Raw genomic sequence first — 20,410 nt, 5'->3', positions numbered from 1 at the left:
CCTGGCAGCCATTTCTTTTGTATTTTGAGACAGTCTTCATGAGTACATAGTCCTTTCACCCCCTCCCCCTTCTTCCCTTCCTCTTCTCCTCCTCCCTTTTTACTAAATATGTAATGTTAGCACCTGTTATTTTGTTTTGGTTTGTTTAATTGTTGTTATTACATGTCTAAAACAAATAAAAAGATTTATATAATAATAAGTATATGTTGTGGATGAATCTCAGGTACTAATGTACAAAATTTTAGGTTAATATTTGTAAAGATGACCGAGTTAAAATTATTTGTGTTTCTTAAGGTTCATTAGCTGTGCTGACCATCTTGAACCGGGTTGACTCCAAACGTCAATTAGTGATGGATCTATATCCAAAGATTACTTTCTAAGTTTGATTGCAATATTTTACTAACACAACAGACAAATACACACACAAACGGACAAAAATAGTATTGCCCGTCACCAAAGGGCAGTTGATAAAAATAAAAAACACCATAAAAGAGAAGACAGAAGGCAAGAAGGTTAGTGATTCTTCTGTGAGCCTAACAGTACCCTCCACGGTGCAGGACTCCGTATAAGATGAAGCTGATGAGATCGCTGAAGTCCTGAGGGTGAAAGGTGCTGCTCGGTGCACAGCTCATGTGGTGACGAATGGCCAGAGAGATCTCTCTAATCTCAGACTGACTGTGGTTACTGTCAACAAGCAAAAATCAGAGATGTAGAATTACGTCTAAAACAGCATCAAATCATGTGACTGAAATAAATCCACAAAGACTGACCTCAAAGCCACATCCAGGGGGATGGTCCTGAGTAGTTTGGCATATGCCTGCCTGACCTTCACTGCTGAGTGGACCAGCTGAACTCTGCACACGTTCACACACCTGGAACACACCCAGTGAGCCGCATGTCATAAGATGCTCATTACAGCACTTTCTGTCTACATTAAAACAAAGAAGAATAAGTTCAAATAGCTGTAAGGATTTTACTCTATAAAAATATAAATGCTGAGTGCTAAAAGATTTTGCTCAAACTGAGTTGTTAAAGTTAAAAAAGCAAGAGAGGTACTAAAATTGTCAAAACTGTTGTGAAAAGTAGCAAAACATATGCTACAGCTCTAATCAACAAAACAGCAGCAAATAATTAACAAGACTAGCTAAAAACTAAAAAATAAATATAAACAGAATATTAGCTACAGTAAAAGCAAAAAGTAGCTAAATGGTAGCTAAAAGGAGTGTAATAAGAAAAATAGAAAAGTATGCTGAAGCACATTTGAAAAGATGTTACGAAGTGAATGAGATCTTAATGTATATCCATGGGGAATTCTATTTTAATTAAAGTGAAACATGTTGACAATGATAAAAACAAAAACAAAAGTTATAGCACACTGTTCCTATTGTGCTGAACATTTTGTTATATAAATAATAAAAATAGCACAAAGTATGCAGAGCTTAATTCCAAAAAGTGTATGGAAGAAACTAATCAGGACAACAATCGCAGCATTCACACAATCATGAGGCTTACCTCTGAAGGAGTTCTGTGGACAGAGACGTGGAGAGGGCTTGTAAGCTATAGCAGGTCTTAAGGCAAATACTTTGATCTTCATGCAAAGCTAAGCAGAAAAAAGGAAGAAAACATTTTTAAACTTTTTTATAATAACCTAAGAACCATCAGCAAGATGAGCAGTTTTTGGAATGACATGTTCCCCTTACTGTTCTGTAGCAGGCCCCTGCAGAACTTGCTAAAGGAGGGCAGGGAGAACAGGGGGCTGTAGGTTTCTGATTTCATCATCAGCAAAGAAATTTCCTGAGCCCAGGTCAGCAGAAGTTTCCTAACACATGAAAGGAAATGAATAAGACACATTTTACTTTAATGTAGTCAGAAACCTTTGTTAAGCAGACTGAATTAACTCATTCAAACGCTGAAGACAAAATATCATTTCATGCTAGTTTTTTAAAACAATAACATTATTGTCTGTTACACAAACACATAATACAGTGATTCCATACAGTTTCCTCAGACACTGACTCCTGTTTGTCTTTTTATCTCTCACCTCTTCTGTTGTGCATTTCCTGTTTCACGTTCCACTAATTTCAGTTTTGTGTTAACACTGACATTTTCTTTACTAAGTTTCTATTTTAGAATTTTCCTGTTTTTGCTTGTACTTGCTGTAAATGTTTGTTCCACCTTCCTGGAAAGAATCCCCATACTCTGTGCTGAATAACCATCTTGAACTGGTTTAGCTGACAGGGTTTGGGGCCACACATCAGCAGTAACAGGTCCCTATGACCACTCCCACTCTCTCTCTTAACCATTTATTTTGAAATGTGCAAACCGTATTTTCTGCACTATAGAGCGCACTGGATTATAAGAGGCACTGTCAATGAAAGGTCCATTTTCAAACCTTTGTCATATATAAGGTGCATCCTTGCCTCCCAATTTTTGTAATGTTGCATGGACCGTGCGCGCTGCGCTACATTCAAAATGGACGATTTCAGTGCTCTAGCGGTGCTGGTTCACTTGTATCAGCATTTATATGATCCCTCTGTGAGAGATCAAAAAGGAAATCAAACGGTTCAAAACTCACAGAAGAATACTGCACCGACATAAGAGTCAAGTATAAACGCCTCCACCACTCGCTCAGGTCCGCACTGTGCTCAGAGCCCTGTGTGACTCTAACTGAGCCTTAATACTGCAAGCGGTGCAGCTTTGTAGTCGTACTAAAACAATACAACTTCTTACATATATAAGGCGCTCCCAATTATAAGGTGCACTGTCATTTTGTAAGAAAATTGAAGGCTTTTAAGTGCACCTTATAGACCGGAAAATACGGTAAATGTATTTCCTTTAAACGTTCCTTCATCTGGTAGTTATGAGTCCTATCTATGATCAATCACTTCCATCAGAACAACCAAATAAACATCTTCTAAACGTGGTGGTTCCACTTTTTTTTTTAAACAGGATTTATACATTTCACTTTGTGTGCAAACCTGGCATCAGAGGAAAGGTGCTCCTTTGACAGCAGACTTCCCAAGAGGTTTAGCAATGTGCTAAAATGTTTCTTTGTCGCCGTGGTAACAGTGCTGATCACAGCACCATCAAACAGAGAGGGAGATGATGATGACAAGCTGGATGAGATAAAATGATCATGTCTGGGAAAAAAAAAAAGGTTATAGGATTGAAACTGATGTCAGCAAAAACGACTGCAGCTACATTTTTAGTTTTGTTCCATGTCATTTTTATGAATTATTCAAAATTGATGGAACTGACAAAAAAATCACTTAGTGGCTCAGACAATTTGTTGATTGATGTTAACTGTACATGTTTACCCATAAAGTGCCTTGAAAAATAAGTCACACCTCTTGAACTTTTCCAAATTTTGCCACATTAAAACCAGAAGTTTCAAAGTATTTTACTGTGATTTCATGTGATAAAGTAAAACAAAGTAGCTCATTTCTAAAGTGGAAAGGAACTCATACAGAATTTGAATTTTTTTCTTGTAAAGCAGTTGTATTTAGCCCCTTTGAGTCAATACTTTGTAGACCCACTTTTCAGTGCACATCCATGTATTTACAGAAGACATTTTGGAATTTTGGCAAGTAGCTGCTTCGGCACAGCTCTTACCAGATTTCTTTACTTCCAGCAGAACTACTTATGGCTATTTATTGGGCAACAAACACAAATGAGGCAAAGTTGACTGGACGTTAACCAGTCCAATACACAAAAGAACAAGCTTGTTAAAACGTATAAAACAACACATAAATTGGTTCTCACTAAACTCTAAAACGTTCATTTTAACCATCTGAAATGAAGAAATTTTAATGGAGAACTAAGTTCAACCTACACTCTGAAACACTTGGTTTCTGATGTAAAACCGTAGGCTTTTAACAGCTTGATCAGTCAGTGGATAAGAAGCATTCAGTAAGAAGTGTTCAAAGGGCATTTTGTAGCAATAGTTAAACAGATATTGTGATTCACTGCTTTAGAGCCATTTAGGAATTTATGACAAAACTGCTGTATTGTGACTAAAAACCCCAAATTGTTTTACTCGAATAGATTTGAACAATCAAAATGTTTGTTCCAATTTCATTTTCATGTGAACAAAGTTCCCAGGTGTGTGAAATTCTAACGCTGTAGTTGATTGAAATATGAGCATATTACCTGGTGCAGTGTGAAAACAGGGAGTACAGGACGGCGTACTGGATGGTCGGGTAGTAGACAGCCAGCTCTGCGTGAACCAGCATCAGATTGTTACTCAGAAGAGTGAAGACCGTAGGAGACAGTGCCCACATCTAGATGAAAACACATTTGTAAATGTATTGGCTTACATACAGACTTAGAAATGTCATGTAAGTGAAAACATTTCTGTAGGTGAATTGAGACCTTTTGTTCTAAGCTTGTTTAAGTAAATTTTGGCTAAGGCCAAATGAAATACACAGACCCAGAGAAATGAGTTGGTTCCCTTACAGCTCAACAAATTAATTTCTCATAAAAAGTAATTCAGCTAAAACAACTGTCTAATATATACTGTATATGCATGTCTTTAGCTTGTGATAGAGTAAAATCTATTGTGAAAATAAATGATTTGTTGTGTGTTTTACAAAGATCTGCTAAAACAGTTCGGACAGATTTGCCGTTCCCCTTTAAGAGACTATTACTTTTTGCATTACGGTTATGTTTAAAACTAAATGTTTGGCCTTTCATCATCAGCCTATTTAAAGGGAACTAAACAGCCTCTGGGTAGTTTGGTTTGGTTGGAGCAGAGAAAGCAAAGGCCTGAGGAGCCCAGGGAGAAGATACCCATGGTAAAGGTAAAGGCTAGAAGACCATCTCTAAGCAGCTTCATGTTCCTCTGACCACAGCTGACAAGATCATAAAAAGAGCAAGGTTCATGGGACTGTAGCCAAAAACATGTAATCCCAGATTCATCAGATACATAATGAGGATGGTTGAAAAAAGCCAAGGAAACCATTAAAAATGATTTAAGCTGAACTCCAAAGGCAAAGGATGTCACTTTCTGATTGCAACATCAGTCACATTTTGAATCATAATAGAATTGTGGAAGGTTACCAACAAATTCATCTGCATCTGTATTTTATGAACCAATGGACAGATCTGAAAGAAACCTATAAAGTATTAAACAGATGTATCTCTAGAACTAATTAAGTTTTGGAGTCAATCCAATTCAAGATTGACGCCAGAGCTAATCGACTTTAGCCAATACAAAATGGCTATAACTCACTTTTACAAATACTAAAACTGCGGTAGTAGTGGAGAGTCATTTATAACACATACTGCTGAGGGTAATATCGTGCAGTATCACATAAAATTACGTATAATATATAATGCATAGTTTATTTTCAAGGTTTGACAAAAACAGCTATAACTCCATATCCCAACACAAGATGATCTTAGTTTACACCGCTTGCCTGAAAGATGAAAGGCATTCCTTCAAGGAATGCTAGGTCTTCACTGTAAATCAAAAGTGTTATCAATTGGTATAAAACAGTCCAGGTAAAAACACAATGGCTCACCCCAATGAGAGAATTCTTGGTGTTTCCGATGGTGGTAAGAGTGCTGAGGTTGAAGATGAGGATGAACTCGGCCTTTTCCACAGGAAGGGTAAGAGATGCAAAAGCAGGGTGCTGAATATTGGCACAGGGACTACCAGGAGCTGGGGTTCTACCACTAGGCTCTAAGTTCCCAATCAGGCTGGAAAGAGCACATGCCATTTCACCTAAAACTATTTTATAAGCTGCCTCCAGTGTGGGAATGTTTTTGAGGCTCAGCAGTGCATGATATACACCATGTACAGCGGACATCACCTGTGCAATACACAGAAACAATGCAAAGAAGATCTTTAGATAAATTCTTTCTAACATGTGCACTCTATAAAAACATATTTACAAATGTACATGTAGATCCAGATACCTTCATTTCTACGAACCCAAACTCAAACAGTACCATATTTAGCCACTCCCTGACCAAACCACCATGTACTTGATACTTTACCATTTAAAGTAGTTTTAGATCTGGGCTTGTTTTTCTTAATTAAAAATGACACTGGTCCAACAAAGTATAGGGCTTTGCTCTGCCCTTTAAAGCAGCGATTCTCAATTAGTGGGTTGTGGACCCTTTTTCAGTGGGTTACGGGCCTACCTGGGCAAAAAATCCTGAAGAAAAAAATCCAACACTCTGGTTGTGTCAGCCTTATGGTTATTGTTTGAATAGGTAATTAAATCATTTTAATAAGACACTGTTTGTTATACATTTTAATGGGTTAATCTTAAGCTACATTTTGAGTCTTTTTGAAATTACTACTCAGAAGTTGAACGTTTTCTATTACATAGAGGAAATGTGTGGGAAAGCATTGAGTATTTAAAAAAAATGAATACTTCCTGTCTAAGACTGCCACTTGCTGCTCGTTTTAGTTTTTCGTTAAACTTGTTTTTTGTATGTGTGTGTTGGCAATACTGGGATATTCGATTCCAACTCAGGTTCAGACAGCATCATCTTTCGTTCAATAAATTTGAGAAACTGAACTTCTTTTGAGGTCACAACTTGTTATTAGGAATGATGATGGCTCCTAAAGCCAGACCAGCTGAGAACCAGTTTCAAAACACATCTTAATATCCTATAGGTGTGTGTGTGAGGTAAAATCTGTTTTTAGATGCATGTCAAGTGAAATTTTGAATTGATTTTCAAATGTCGAAAAATTTTTGTTAAAGGTAATCTTGCTGCCACTTCAAGAGTATCAGCAAAGTAGTATGGACTGTACTGTAGCTGCTGTAGTTAAATTCATCAAGACATTATAATTAGACCAGGGTTTGCCCCAGTGTGTTATAAGCCTGGCAGATTTTGCTGCCCTAGTGGAGCTGGTTCACCTGTATCAGCATTTATATGATCCCTCTATGAGAGCACAGAGATAATCAAACGGCTCAAAACTCACAGAAGGATATTGCTGCTGCAGCCAATAAAAAGGAGTGTTTATGGACCACAATGGTTAGTTGAGCAGAAATTCAGAGGGTGGCTTTACAAGACCGAATATGGTAAGCATGTTTTGTAGTGAAAATATTAATATGAGACGTGCTAATTTATCCTTGTTTACCAGTAAAATGATGCTATTAAATTCAGCATTAGATGTTTTGTTGTTCCATGTAGTGATCCAACATGCAGCCTGTGCCACAAAAAGCACAGTACAGTACAGCATCTGTCTGTTTCTCAGAGTTCTCTGTTGTTATTCTTTGGCCTGGAAGTGAGACGTGTGTTGGTGCTTTGTTTGCACTTTTTCATTTATGTTCATTTAATTTGTTTGTAAATGTCACTTAAATTAGGATTCAAATTAGGTGCAAACAATTAGTATTTATTTTAATTGTATTTTTGTTTAAAAAAGTCTTTCAAAAGTGCCTTTTTGTAAAACTGTAGTTGTATAAATATTTGGCACACATATCACATAATAAATAGCCATATTTCAGCTTTCTGTCAACTTTAATCTTTTTTTTACTAAATCAGTTGGCCAGCGATCGGCCAGCGATCGGCCAGCGATCGGCCAGCGATCGGCCGGCGAACGGCCACCCACCACCGGGCTTAGCCTTTTCTGGGGGAAACCCTGACAATCTAGGTTTCAAAGTCCACAATTTTCAAGATTCAAGTACACAAATATCTGAGTACATTTTTCACATGAAGACACATTTTTACCTTAGACTTAGTGCATAAAGACCAAATTAACTTTGATAAAAGTGAATTAAAAGCTAAAAGCCATATTCACGAATTACCTTTAAACTTTTCAGGGACATCTTGTCAAAAATGCATATGATATCAGAATATTATCTGAGTGAGATTAATCTTTACTGAAATAATAATACTTCATTATCTGTATGCTTCAAACAATATGAAAAGCATAGAACACAAAAACTAGATAGCAGTAGTTAACACTTCAGAATTAAAAAAAATCTTAATGACTGTTTTTTAATAGACTAATGTCAAGTAGAGGCTGTTATACAGCAGCAGATTAATGCTTGTGATTTTAACCTTTGGGTATTACCTCTAGTTGAAATGTCTATCCCATAGTAAAATATATTTAGAAAATCTAACAAACTTCCACACTTTTAATCTTATGTTCTAATAAAAAACACACCTCCTTCTCTGGATGGAAGCGTAGATTCAGAAGCTGGGAGTCAGGCGCCAGCAGCTTGTCAACAAAAGACACGGGCAGCTTTGTGTTTACTTGATCCACAATCTGAAAAGACATCGAGAACTTCAACAAAATCTTTTACACAGGACTGATCAAAGCAGTAAAACACATACATACATGTGTACACACATCTGCTACATGTTTTGTTTTGTTTTTAACACGTTTGTCTTTTACTAGTTTGTCAAATGTAGGTGCCGGGGTGGGGGTGTTTAACTAAATAAACACGACACACTTTCAGTTCAAGGTGAGAGACACTACAGAATGGTAAAGAAAGAAGTCTGCTGGCACAATATGAACCCTAAAAGTGATCATACCAAAGTGAGAAGACTGAGCACTGCGAGACTGTAATCAGAGCCGCAGGTCTGGCAGCAGTCTAGTTGGTCCAGGCCATAGGCAAGGACAGCTTCCATCAGCTGACCACAGGGCTCCACGCTTGCGAGCAACACCCCAACACACTCATTCCCCGCTGTCAGAACCACCTCTGAGAACTGGACTTGCTTTGCGGCTGTCACACAAGCCAGAACTCGGTTTAGAACCTTCGGACACAAAACAGAGTGATTTAACTACAATTTTGCAATCACTAGTGTGTAATAACAAATTATCATTTTAGTAAAATCAGGCTTGGAATACCTTACTTAAGCATAATTTATAAACCTGTCCTTTAATCCTTTTTAAAGTAAGTCAGGAACATCTATGAGCAAAAACTAGCAGAATGAGCTGTAGGCAGTGGTCAGTTACTAGTTTCATGGTATACCATGATGTTTAAAAGTCAATCTACTAAATTTTTCTTTCATTATGGTGTAAATATCCAAAAACAAGATAACAGACAGAGCATTTTTTGCTCCTCCTAAAGTTTTACGATCATTTAAAAAAAACTGCTTGTTGACTGTACTTTTTTTTGGGGGGGGGGGGACAAACATCACAGTCGGTCATGGCATGTCTACCACACCTCATCTCTAAAGTAACAGGCGGCCAAACAAACATTCTCCTAAATGGTAAACCTCAGATCCCAGCGAACAGCACATATTTATGTAAAGAACTGCCTACAGTGCTGTTTAAACAAGTTTGTCATGGTGAATTATGTCCATAATATCCTCTACACTCTGTTTTTTTTAATCACTATTTTAAAATAACCTGCTGACATCTTGGTGTTAAATTTAAAAATTATCTCAATATTTCTGTTAACAATAAAAAAATGTCTTGATCTTAACTATTGTAAATAAAATGTGAACTATTCACACTATTCTTTAGGATGGGGTCTAAGGTGCCACACTAGTCTGCTGTATTTAACCCAGGTTTGATGGCTGATTTGCATGACGTTTATAAATGTCCCATACTTCACGTGTTGTACAGAGTGAAAGGGATTGTAGTGTTGTGTATGTGACTCCTATTCAGTTTGAAGGAGAGGAACGAGGTACAACATCTGGCTGCCCCACTGCACAGCTGGGCTCGGTGAAGAGCTCCTATCAAACTGAAGAATGAAGGTGTTAACAAACATAAATAAGTGTAAGCAGAGCCTGTCATTTGTTGTCATCAAGTCATATGCCTGAAGGCAGGTTGGAGATGTCTTGAGCCAGGACATGTAAGGGGGTGATATCCCTTACTTTGTGTTGTAGCTCATTCCTCTCCTTCAGGGAACAACAGTGTCTGTCAACATGTTGATTGTGAGCCCATAGGAGATTCCTTTACAATCAAATACATTAGTACTCCTCCTCAGTGAGACAAAGGATCTACTTTGCAACCTATCTAATAATAGTCATTAAGCAGGTTCTCTTAGGTGTGGATCTTACATCAGTGACGTAGACTTCAGTGATGGGTGGTCCTCTTAAAGGGCTGAATCGCTCTCCAATGCTGCGGACCACTGTACTGAAAACTCTTAACAGAGCTGCTAATTTGGGCAGTGACACTGAGGGTGGAGGGATGTCTTCATCCAACACTTCACCTGACATCACATGACTCAGATCCTAAACAGAACACTCAGTAAAGTCATAAAAAATCCATTATCAGGTCAAAAAGACATACACTGAAAATTCTTAATACTCTTTAGAAAATTTGTGTCAAAATCCCATCAAGATATTTGATTGTTTCAGTTTTGCTGGACGTTTTGATAAATCTGGAAAGCCTGCAATACAACAAGAATTGAAATAGTTTTACAGAATGGCTGAGGTCACCTCTGCATATGCCTCCATATCTTCCAAGAACTGCCCCAGCAGCGTGGTGGAGAAGGTCAGATCTGCCACCCAGAACTGTTCCAGACTCTGTAACCAACCTAAACACAAAGGAGGAGACTAATGACACAGACAGGAAAACCATTGGACTGTCATGTTCATACAAGTTTTTGATAAATGTTCTTTAAGTGTTGCTATGTTGTGTTGCTATTGCGGTGAACAGAGGTGCAGCAGCTTCTCAAGCTCCTAGGATTAAGCCTTATTTTAATTAATTTAATAGCTATGATGCAGATTTAGGCATTAGTTCAGTGCTAAATTGAAGTACAGCTCAACCGAACTGATGGTCATCAGAGACAGTTTGGTTATTAGTACATCACCAATGCTGAAATCTGCACTCGGCAGACAGCGGCTCCTGAGGACAACAGACTGGCGCAGCAGAATGCGGGGAGCAATGATCAAAAGGAAACGTTGTGCCCGAAAACAGAAGAGGGGAAAGTGGGTGGGCGCGTTGGCCAAGTTAAAGGCTATAAGACCACCGATTCTGACTCACTTTCTGGCCAATGTCCGCTCACTCAATAACAAAGTGGACTTGTTACGTCTGAGGCTGAGAGTCTCTACAGAGATGAAGAACTGTGCTGTTTTTTGTCTAACAGAAACCTGGTTTAACAACAACATGCCCATCTCAGCCTACCCAATCAACGGCCATCAGCTGTTCCAAGCGGACCACGACCACTGACCGGGGGAAAAGACGGGGAGGAGGACTCTGTATGTACATGAATGAAGGTTGGTGTACAAACTGTGGACTGGCAAAAAGCTCCTGCTCTGAGGCGAGAACTCATGACTTGTGAAATGTCGGCAGTACTATCTGCCACGGGAGTTTACTGCGGTGTTCGTCACCATTGTTTACATTCCACCGGGTGCTAATGCAAACGAAGCTTGAAAAGAGCTGTATGACATCATTAGCTCACTGCAGATAAAGCACCTGGAGGTGTTTTACGTGGTTGCAAGGGACTTTAATCAGATAAAACTGACAGACACTGCCCAGTTTTTACCAACATATCATCTTTCCCACATGGGGAGACAACACTCTAGACCAGTGGTCTCCATTCCTGGTCTTTGAGGGCCACCATCCAGCACGTTTTACTTGTTTCTCTGCACCAACACACCTGATTTGAATCAATGGGTGATTAGCAGGCTTCTGCAGAACATGAAGAGGTAATTAAACCACTGAATCAGGTGTGTTGGAGCAGGGAAACAAGTAAAACATGCAGGATAGTGGCCCTCGAGGACCGAGATTGGAGACCCCGGCTCTAGACTGTGTGTACACTAACATTCACGGTGCATACAGAGCTCTTCCTCACCCCATCTTGGTCTCTCCGACCACATCTCCATCTGAACCAGAAACCCTGGCTGAATGGTGAGGTGAGAGCTAAAAGCTAGGGACGCTGTGTTCAGGACAGGTGAGGCATCAGCACTCAGAGAAGCGAGAAAAGAACTGACTGCAGGCATTGGGTTGGCCAAAGCCACATACGCCCAGAAAATTCAAGATTACTTCCCTACTAACAACCCTGGAGCATGTGGAAGGGCATCAAGTGCATCACGGACTACAACATCAGGGATGCACAATACCCAAAGGACCCCTCATTGCCAGATGCACTCAACGGGTTCTACGCCCGCTTTGAGGATCCTAACACTAGGGCTGGGTACTGGACTTACTTTTATGGTACCAACCAAAACGCTTTGGTAGTACTGACTATCAAAATATGCCTCGTCTTCCGGTGCCAAGTTTTGGTGATTGGCTGTAACGTTACACATGGTTGCGGCACACAGGAAAAATACATAGGCAGTTACACCCACATACAGGGGTTTGCATGTGTTTGTGTAAGTAGTTGCGTGTCTTCGAACCACTTAAAAAAAATCCTGCTGAGATCAAAAGTGTGGCTCCATTTTATAAAGATTGATGCCAATAGTGCGCGATGCAATATATGCAAAAAGACATTTTTGCTAAGGCTGGCAACACAACTAATTTGATGAAGCACCTGACTGTGCACGGAATCAATTTAAGAGCGGACAGTTGCTCCATGTTTGACTGCAAGAAGAGCGGACTGCAGCCATTCTCCTTTCAGCATTTAAGTCAGCCTGTGGGCGTTACAGAACCTGAGCGGCTTGATTCAAAATCAACACCGGACTCCGCTTCATCCGAGAGCATCGAGCACGGTGCTGTGTCTGGGATTTCAACCGGTAAGTTTACGTTTGTTGACGTTACTGTGTATTGCGCGGGACCAGGATCCATGTAAAGCTATTTTTAAGATATTAGTGTGTAGCTTTATTTTATGGCTATGTAGCTAGCTAAATCAAAAGCTAACTAAAGATAAAGCTTAGCTTGTAAAAATGTATCCTCATCCATTCGGTTGGCTGGTTAAACAGCTCACCTAATGTTCACTGTTATGTTTGTTCTCCTCACAGTAGCCTCTGACCCTGATGTGAGGAGGACAAGGCCAGTCAGTGTAAATCCATTCACACTTGCAGAAAAAGGAAAAATGACAAAAGAAAAACAAGATGAGTGCCACGGGGCAGTCACAAACTTTGTTGTTAAAGGTTAGCTACCTTTTTCTACAGTGGGGGCTCCATGGTGGAAGTAAGTAAGCTGTAAAGGATATTGTTGACCAGTTAAGCCTTTATCTCTAGTTTTTGAGGAGTAATAACACAACCATGTTATTGTAGATGTTTTGTGTTCTAATGTCAATTAGGGAGATGATAAGAGCCCTAAACCCCAGATATCAGTCCCCCAGCAGAGACATGCTGTCAAATACACTCATACCGGCATGGTATGCAGTAGAGAAGGGAAATGTCAAGAGAGAATTGCAAGACGTCAGAGACGTGGCTGTGACTGCGGATGGGTGGACCAGTGTGGCACAAGACCATTACTTGACTGTTTCAGTTCACTTTGTGAGAGAGGGTACCATGAAGGAGAACATCCTGCATACCAGGGCAGTCTACACATCACAGACAGGGCATGTAATAGCTGAGGAGCTTGAAGGGAGATTAAAAAACAATGCCTATCCTGCATCAGTTAGGTCCCTTAAAATATTCCTTGTGCAACTCTTCAGACAAGATGACTGGATATCCACTAGCCTTGGGAGAGGAGATCTGATGATTTGCTGTGCTGAGTTAACACCACTCGCTGCAGACTCTTCCTGTCTGTAACAGTGGAAGTGGAAGTGGAATACGACACTGTACAGCAGTATGTCATGGGGGATTCTATGACAGCAGAAGAAGTTCATGAGCAGCTCTTTGGAAATCCTGTAGTACTTGAAGAGTCCTCAAAAAGAACAGCCTTTGTTAGTCTTCTTTTTTAGATGGGAAACTTGAAACTTGTAACCCTCTCCACCTCCTCATCATTAAAGCTGGCTGGTTTATCCTCGTTTTCCCTTAAATCCATGACAATTCTTTCATCAGTTTTTTTTTTCTTTTGATTGTTTGTTTTGTGTTCAGGATCAAGTCATTGTTCTTGCACCAGTCTGACAGTGAATGGACTTTCTCATTGTTATTAGTGATCAGTCTCAAGAGGGTTGTATCATCTGCAAACTTGAACAAAGTGTTGGAACTGTGAGTAGCGATGCAGTCATGAGTAAACAAGGAATCTTTAATCAAGTTAGTTCCCATCCCCAGTGTCAGTAGTTTTATAAACAGTTTTTTTTAGAATTATAGAATTAAAAGCTGAGCTAAAATCAACAAATAAAATCTGGATGCAGGTGTTGAGATGCTACAAATAATTGAGAGCTGTATGTAGAGCCAGCAAAACTGCATCTTCTGTGGATCTATTGGTTTTTAATGCAAACTGATATTGGTCCAGATCAGAAGAAATGCAGGGTTTAATATGGTCCATTATCAGTCTCTGGAAACATTTAATTATGACTGGAGTTAAAACCACTGGTCGGTAGTCATCTGGGGTCTCAATTATAAAACTGGCGTACGCACAAAACGGGGCCTGAAATTTGCGTACGTCACTTTCCACGCAAAATTTGTGATCTATAAAACAAACTTGACGGGAAAATGTGCGGTCCCTCATGCAAACTCAAAGCCATGCGTACCATATACGCTTGTTTTGGAGACAGAGGAAACTGGTGACACAGATGGTGAAGTGGGAAATTGAAGCCACACTGCATCATGATTCCTCTCAGATATTTAATGTCACTCCATATTCAAATTTTAATCTTAGATCGACTTTATCATAGGCTTTCAAAACATCAGTATTGTTTATTCTTCTGCTGGTGAGCCATACGTTTTCTCCCCATCACATTGCTCTTCTGATGTGTACCACAGATTAACACATGAGGGGACAGTGGCTACCCCTTCAGGCGCTGCCTCCTAACCTCCTTTCCAAACCCCCAGAGCGCAGAGGAGGTGCACTTTAATACCGCTCTCACATCCGTGCACGCTCCCTCGCGGGGAGTTTTTTTAGCAGACCATCAGTTTTCAGCACAACACCTGCCATCCTTCTTTCAAAAGGTATCAGTTCAGGTATGCCATTACCCCCACCTCTGGCTGACAGGCTCTGGCAGTGGCCGGTTAGTCGCTTTTTTGCCTCCACTCCAAAATCCTACCACTTTTTCCTCCACCTTAGCCATGGTTCACTCTGTCCAACTCACTGAATTAACAGTGGGAACGACGTGCTGCCACTCACAATGTTTCTTTTTGTTTGTAACGCCACTACTGTGGCTCCTAAAAATGATATTTTTTCTGTTTTCCAGCTCATTCACCAGCACATCAATTTCTGCCTCAGTGAAATTTAGTTTCTTCACTATTTTCTCCGTGGTTGCCATTGGTAACCATGAAATAACATTGATCAGCTGGCTCATTTGAATACACCTTCACATTCATGAGGTACTTTGCATTGACCATTTATGGTTGAACGTGGGTGTGTGGAGGGCAGAACTTGACGTCAGACCTTGTATGCAAACTTTAAGGTACAGATGTGATTTATAACGCAAAATTGCTTGTGGGTGTACGCACGCACAGTTTTATAAACCTGAATTTTTTTGGCGTACACCATTTTCGCCTTTTGGGCATATGCACACTTTTCGTATGAATCGTATGCAGTCTCTTTTAAATGAGACCCCTGGGCCTTTTGGTGCTGAGGACTTCGACACTGTAATGATGGCTCTGTTTTAAGACAAGTAGGAATAGTGACTTGTTAGAGAGAAATGTTAAATATGTTAGTGAGCACATCCGCAAGCTGGTTGGCACATTCCTTTAGGACCTAACTGGGGACCCCATTGGGCTCTGATGGCTTTTTAGTTTAAATCCTACTCAGAAGTTGCTTCACCTGATAGGACTGGAGTGTGACAGACTGGACACACTAAGATGCTGGGTATGTGATGAAGGCTGGGCTTTCATTCGAGATGACCTCAAAGTGAGCAAAGAAGTTAAGCTGATCTGGCAAACAGGAATCAGTCACATGAATAGTATGGTGTTGTTTGTAATCCATTATTACCCTAATGCCACACCACGTCTGAACTACTATTTTCTCTTAAGTTGTTCTTAACTTGCTCCTCATACTGCATTTTAGCAGTTTTGATGTCTTTGCGCGGAGCAACCACGGCTTTCCTGTAGGTATGTTGTTTTTTTTAGATCCAAGGATAGCAGTGCCTGTACATCGCTACTGAACCACGGCTTCTGCCTTGGAAACACTTTTCTCTCTTGTTACCATGGAAATGCAGAATTTGATGTATGATAACACTGTTGACATATATTGCTCTAAGTTGGAATCTTTGAATAGCTCTCACATGGTGTCCCCAAAGCAGTCCTGTAATGACGCTGTAGCATCCTCTGGCCAGAGGTTTTGTATACTGGCATCAAAACCAACGAGAAGTGACTGGACTGACCCACATGAGGACACAGGTGGGTCTTGTAGGCTGCAGGGATATTGGTATACACCTGATTCAGTGTCCTATTTCCACTGATGCTTTTATAAAACTTGAGTAAAACAGTCTTAAGAATGGAATGACTAATATCCCCCATAATAACAAAAAGATAGCTTGTCTGGTCACTGTTGCATACTCCCCGCTCAGTTTCTTGCCAGACTCCGATGTATGGTCAGTTTGAAACGTGATGCAACCTGCAGGCTATGCATTGAATGTTTTTGTTTAGCCAGGTCTTTGTTAGCACAATGGTGCATTTATTCCTCTGGTAGTTGGAGATCTGTAGCTGTATATCGTCCAGCTTCTTAACAAGTGAGCTGATGTTTGTCAGAAAGACACCTAGACTGCGGGTTGATGTGGGGCAGCACAACCTAGCCTGCTTTTGCTTCCTGTTTCAGTGTCTCCTCTCAGACTGTCTGAGAACAATCTCAGCTGGTATAGTTCTGAAGTATATCGATGGACATGTATTAAGTCCAGTTTTTAATTGACAGAAAAAACATGTAAGTACTGTGTTCAATCAAAGCAGGTTTGGTAAGCAACATGACGGCAGTAGACTAGCCTACATCATGTGCATGTCCACTGGATGTTAAAGTAGGTTTATGATGAAAATTATTAGCAATATTTTTTTCAATTAAATGCAATACAAGCAATAAAATATATGTTTTAAAAATTGTAATCATTTTTTTTAAATTGTGCATGTATACAACACTTAGGCAGTCATCAGTGAATATTTTCAGAATTTTCTGACAAACAAGTTATTTTTTGGCTAAACTGTAAATTTAAAATCCCATACAGGGCAATTCTACAATGGCTCCTCCTTACAATGAGGACATGGCAGCTAGGATTTGGACCAAACTGAATGAAAACCAAATCAAAGACATGTTGAGAAGGACACTGATTTGTTTCAATGACTGGCGAAGATGAGTGTGGCCTATGAGCAAAGAACCGTTGTGATTTTAGTTCAAACAAAACACAATTGGAAAATGGCTAAATATTTTATCTCTACAACTGTTATATTAATCACCACAAAAATCAGCAGGCCTCTTCTTTAGACTATTCCTGCGAAGGATTAAAATTTTGCTCTTGGATCAGTAAAATTATTTGCATGTTTGAGAATTCCAAATGTTTGTAAGCACTTTTTTTCCCAACTCAAATAATTTGTAAAAATTTAGGTTCACACCTGAGCAAGAGTAAGTCATCTGTGATTTTTTTTTCAGATTTCTTGGAGAAATTCTTCATTTTTTATGAATTTTGCATTTTACTGTCAGCACTGACAGTTAAAACAACAATTTTAACTTTGATTTTTCTCTTCTTCTAAGCTGTTGGCTGACTTCAGATAAAAAAAAACAGCGTTTCCTGTGAATATTCTGAAAATAAGTTGGTTGCTTTTCGTTTTTGTTAGTTTTTTTAGCTAAAAGTTTTATGAATCCTTTATCATAAGCCTTCTCAGTGTAAATGTCCATTTTGTTGGGATTTTATTATACAAAATCCAACAAAATGCTGTATGGGTGAATTTGTTCTGATTGTTTTTGGACCTGCTGTGGTCCCTGTAAACTAGAATGTGCTGGTAATCACAGAACAGTGTCATTATATTTAAACACAGCACTGATGGGATATTCACAGTGAAACTAAAGCAGCTGACAGCTGTCAGCACACCATCACTGTGATGGTAAAATCTGTGAAGACACTGATGCCTCCATTTATCTAACATCCCATCTGTTAAGGAATTAAGCTCATCAAGAGCCAACTCTCCGAATGTATGATTCAAATGGCTCTGAACTGTCACAATAACACACTTCAGATGTCTGGATGTATTGTCATTTTTACAGAAACAGCAGCCCTGCTGATGTCATGTCATAATGTCAGTGTGTGTATTTGCATACAGCATCTGATCACAATTTGTTTACATAGTTACTGCAAGGTATGAATTTCAGAGCTGACCACTTGCAGTCAAATCATCCAAATGGATTTAAAATGCTTTTGTTACAACTCTGAACAGCCCCTTAGTGTCAATAATAATTCAAACTGACCTGAAACTTGCTGGGTGAGTGACTGCTTTTGTGTGTGGTCAATGTGCCAGCCCACCAAAATGTCCACGGTGTCCTGTGGAGAAAGAGGACATATCATGCAGTTAGGTTTTCATCTTGAGATATCCTTTTTGTACAGCCAATCTGTTCTGGCACACTTAGGCAGCCATTATCTCTACATGGTATGCCTGAAATGCCATAACAGGACAAGGAAAAAAAAAGACAGATCAGCACTAGCCAAGATGTTTTCACTGATTTTCGGTGACTTTCATGTCTCACTGATGAAACACTACCTGATGAAACACTTACCCTGAAGTTGGTGCTGAAGACATGAGGGTAGCAGCGAGACACCTGGAGAATACACTTCACACTCTGACAAAGCAACTCTGGTGTGTCCACATTCTCCAAAATAGACTGCAGGTTGCTCATCACCAGCTGAAATGCAAAGTGACATCAGCTTACATACATATTTTTTAGAATGCAACTGATGATAAAAAGAAAGTAGAACATTTCAACAAGAAAGATGCTAAAATTGAAGATTAACATATTACAGATACTGAAAGTGGTTCCCAAATATGTTGGCAATCAGAACTTTTGGTGTGATCACCAAGATGGCATTTGTGATAGAGATGGATCAGCTTGTGATAGGAAGTGGATGATTTTCAACCCTGACCAGCAAATTAGATGGTCAACACCCAAAAATCGGACATTTTTCCCGTCAGTGAACACACAAAAAGGAGGCCACAGCAGGACTCCATATAGATGTTTGTTTTACTTAGTGCATGATGCAGAAGTTAGTTGCTTACTGATTAGAAATGATTGGCAGCCTAATGACTCTAAAAATGTTGAAGACAATGCTAGCTCAGTGACTCTTTTGTTGGTCCATTGTTTTTAGAGAAAATGCTTTTACTCAGTATTTATTAAGAATATTTAGATAAATTTTATTAATAAATAATTTTCTATGCAACAAACATTTCAAACTCCAAACTATCTGCTTTACTTAACACCAGCTGCTTGTTTACAGCCAGCAGAGTTTAAATGAATTTAGTTCTCTGTCTGACTTATTTAAATGTAACCTTTAACCTTAATGTCCACCACCTACTTTACAGTTTAAAATCTCATCTTTCTGAAGGTGGTTAACTTTTTAGCGTACCATATCAGTCATTTTTAATCAATATTCATTTGGACATCATAAAAACATTTATCTCACTTTAACCAAAAACAGCCTCTGTGTACATTGCAGAGAACTACAAACTGGAACCTTGGCTTCTTATCACCGTTTTAATAAAAAAACAGTCTGGCTGACTCATAGGACAAAGGCTGAGCAGAAAAAACATTTAAAGGCTTTACTAAGATGCTTCAAGCCACCAAGACTTTTCAAAAAAATAAGAAGACATAATGTGGTGAAAGAAATGGTAACTATTAATTTTTTATGCTTATATAAATGCTTTTTCGTGGACTTTTTAATTACAATCATTTTCCTTCACCAACTGTGAATGTTTTGTTTTTAAATTAATTGCTAACAGTGGATGAGAGAACTGGCTTTAAGCATAATATTAGATTAGCTTTAAGTTTTGTTTTTTATTTTCATTAGGTTTCTTTATCAACCAGACAATGTTTGAATAAAGAGCTGTATGTGTTGGTCTCTCATTAGCTGTTTCACCAAAAGCCAACCCCAAAGGCCAGAATACACTGCCTGGCCAAAAAAAAAGTCACCCCCTGGATTTAACTAAGCAAATAGGTATGAGCCTCCTATTACATAATTACTGCATGAGCAGTTATGTTTCAGCTGGGAACAAGTTATTTAACCCCAACTGGTGCAATGAGCTGCTTCTCATTTCTTAAACAACCATGTTGAAAGACATCCTGTGGTCGTGGAAAAGATGTCAGTCTGTTTGAGAAGATCTGAGAAAATCATTGGCATCAAGCAGAGAAAACATCTAAGGAGACTGCAGAAACTACTAAAACTGGGTCCAACACATTATTAAAAACTGGAAGGATAGTGGAGACCCATTGTCTTTGAGGAAGAAATGTGGCTGGAAAAAAAATCCTGAATGATCGTGATCTGAGATCACTTAAATGTTTGGTGAAATCAAATCAAAGAAAAAC

General features: G+C 39.2%; 1 protein-coding gene across 1 annotated transcript in view; it reads right to left on the bottom strand.

The window, feature by feature from the left end:
* The window catches only part of smg1 (SMG1 nonsense mediated mRNA decay associated PI3K related kinase), a 125,646-nt gene that overhangs the window by 101,687 nt on the left and 3,549 nt on the right, over nucleotides 1-20,410 (bottom strand). The window contains exons 3-15 of the mRNA XM_037978496.1: nucleotides 18,611-18,736; nucleotides 18,305-18,377; nucleotides 10,354-10,451; nucleotides 9,973-10,146; nucleotides 8,497-8,718; nucleotides 8,126-8,227; nucleotides 5,523-5,813; nucleotides 4,150-4,280; nucleotides 2,979-3,140; nucleotides 1,701-1,819; nucleotides 1,513-1,600; nucleotides 771-872; nucleotides 544-684 (exon numbers count right to left, since the gene is read on the bottom strand). Coding sequence (XP_037834424.1) covers nucleotides 544-684; nucleotides 771-872; nucleotides 1,513-1,600; nucleotides 1,701-1,819; nucleotides 2,979-3,140; nucleotides 4,150-4,280; nucleotides 5,523-5,813; nucleotides 8,126-8,227; nucleotides 8,497-8,718; nucleotides 9,973-10,146; nucleotides 10,354-10,451; nucleotides 18,305-18,377; nucleotides 18,611-18,736 — 1,829 coding nt within the window. The remainder of the gene's footprint in view (nucleotides 1-543; nucleotides 685-770; nucleotides 873-1,512; nucleotides 1,601-1,700; nucleotides 1,820-2,978; nucleotides 3,141-4,149; nucleotides 4,281-5,522; nucleotides 5,814-8,125; nucleotides 8,228-8,496; nucleotides 8,719-9,972; nucleotides 10,147-10,353; nucleotides 10,452-18,304; nucleotides 18,378-18,610; nucleotides 18,737-20,410) is intronic.

The sequence above is a fragment of the Kryptolebias marmoratus genome, linkage group LG12, assembly GCF_001649575.2.
Source record: "Kryptolebias marmoratus isolate JLee-2015 linkage group LG12, ASM164957v2, whole genome shotgun sequence".
In the NCBI taxonomy this organism is placed as follows: Eukaryota; Metazoa; Chordata; class Actinopteri; order Cyprinodontiformes; family Rivulidae; genus Kryptolebias; species Kryptolebias marmoratus.
The sequence above is the reverse complement of the archived record's forward strand: the minus strand, read 5'-3'. Positions and strand labels throughout refer to the sequence as shown.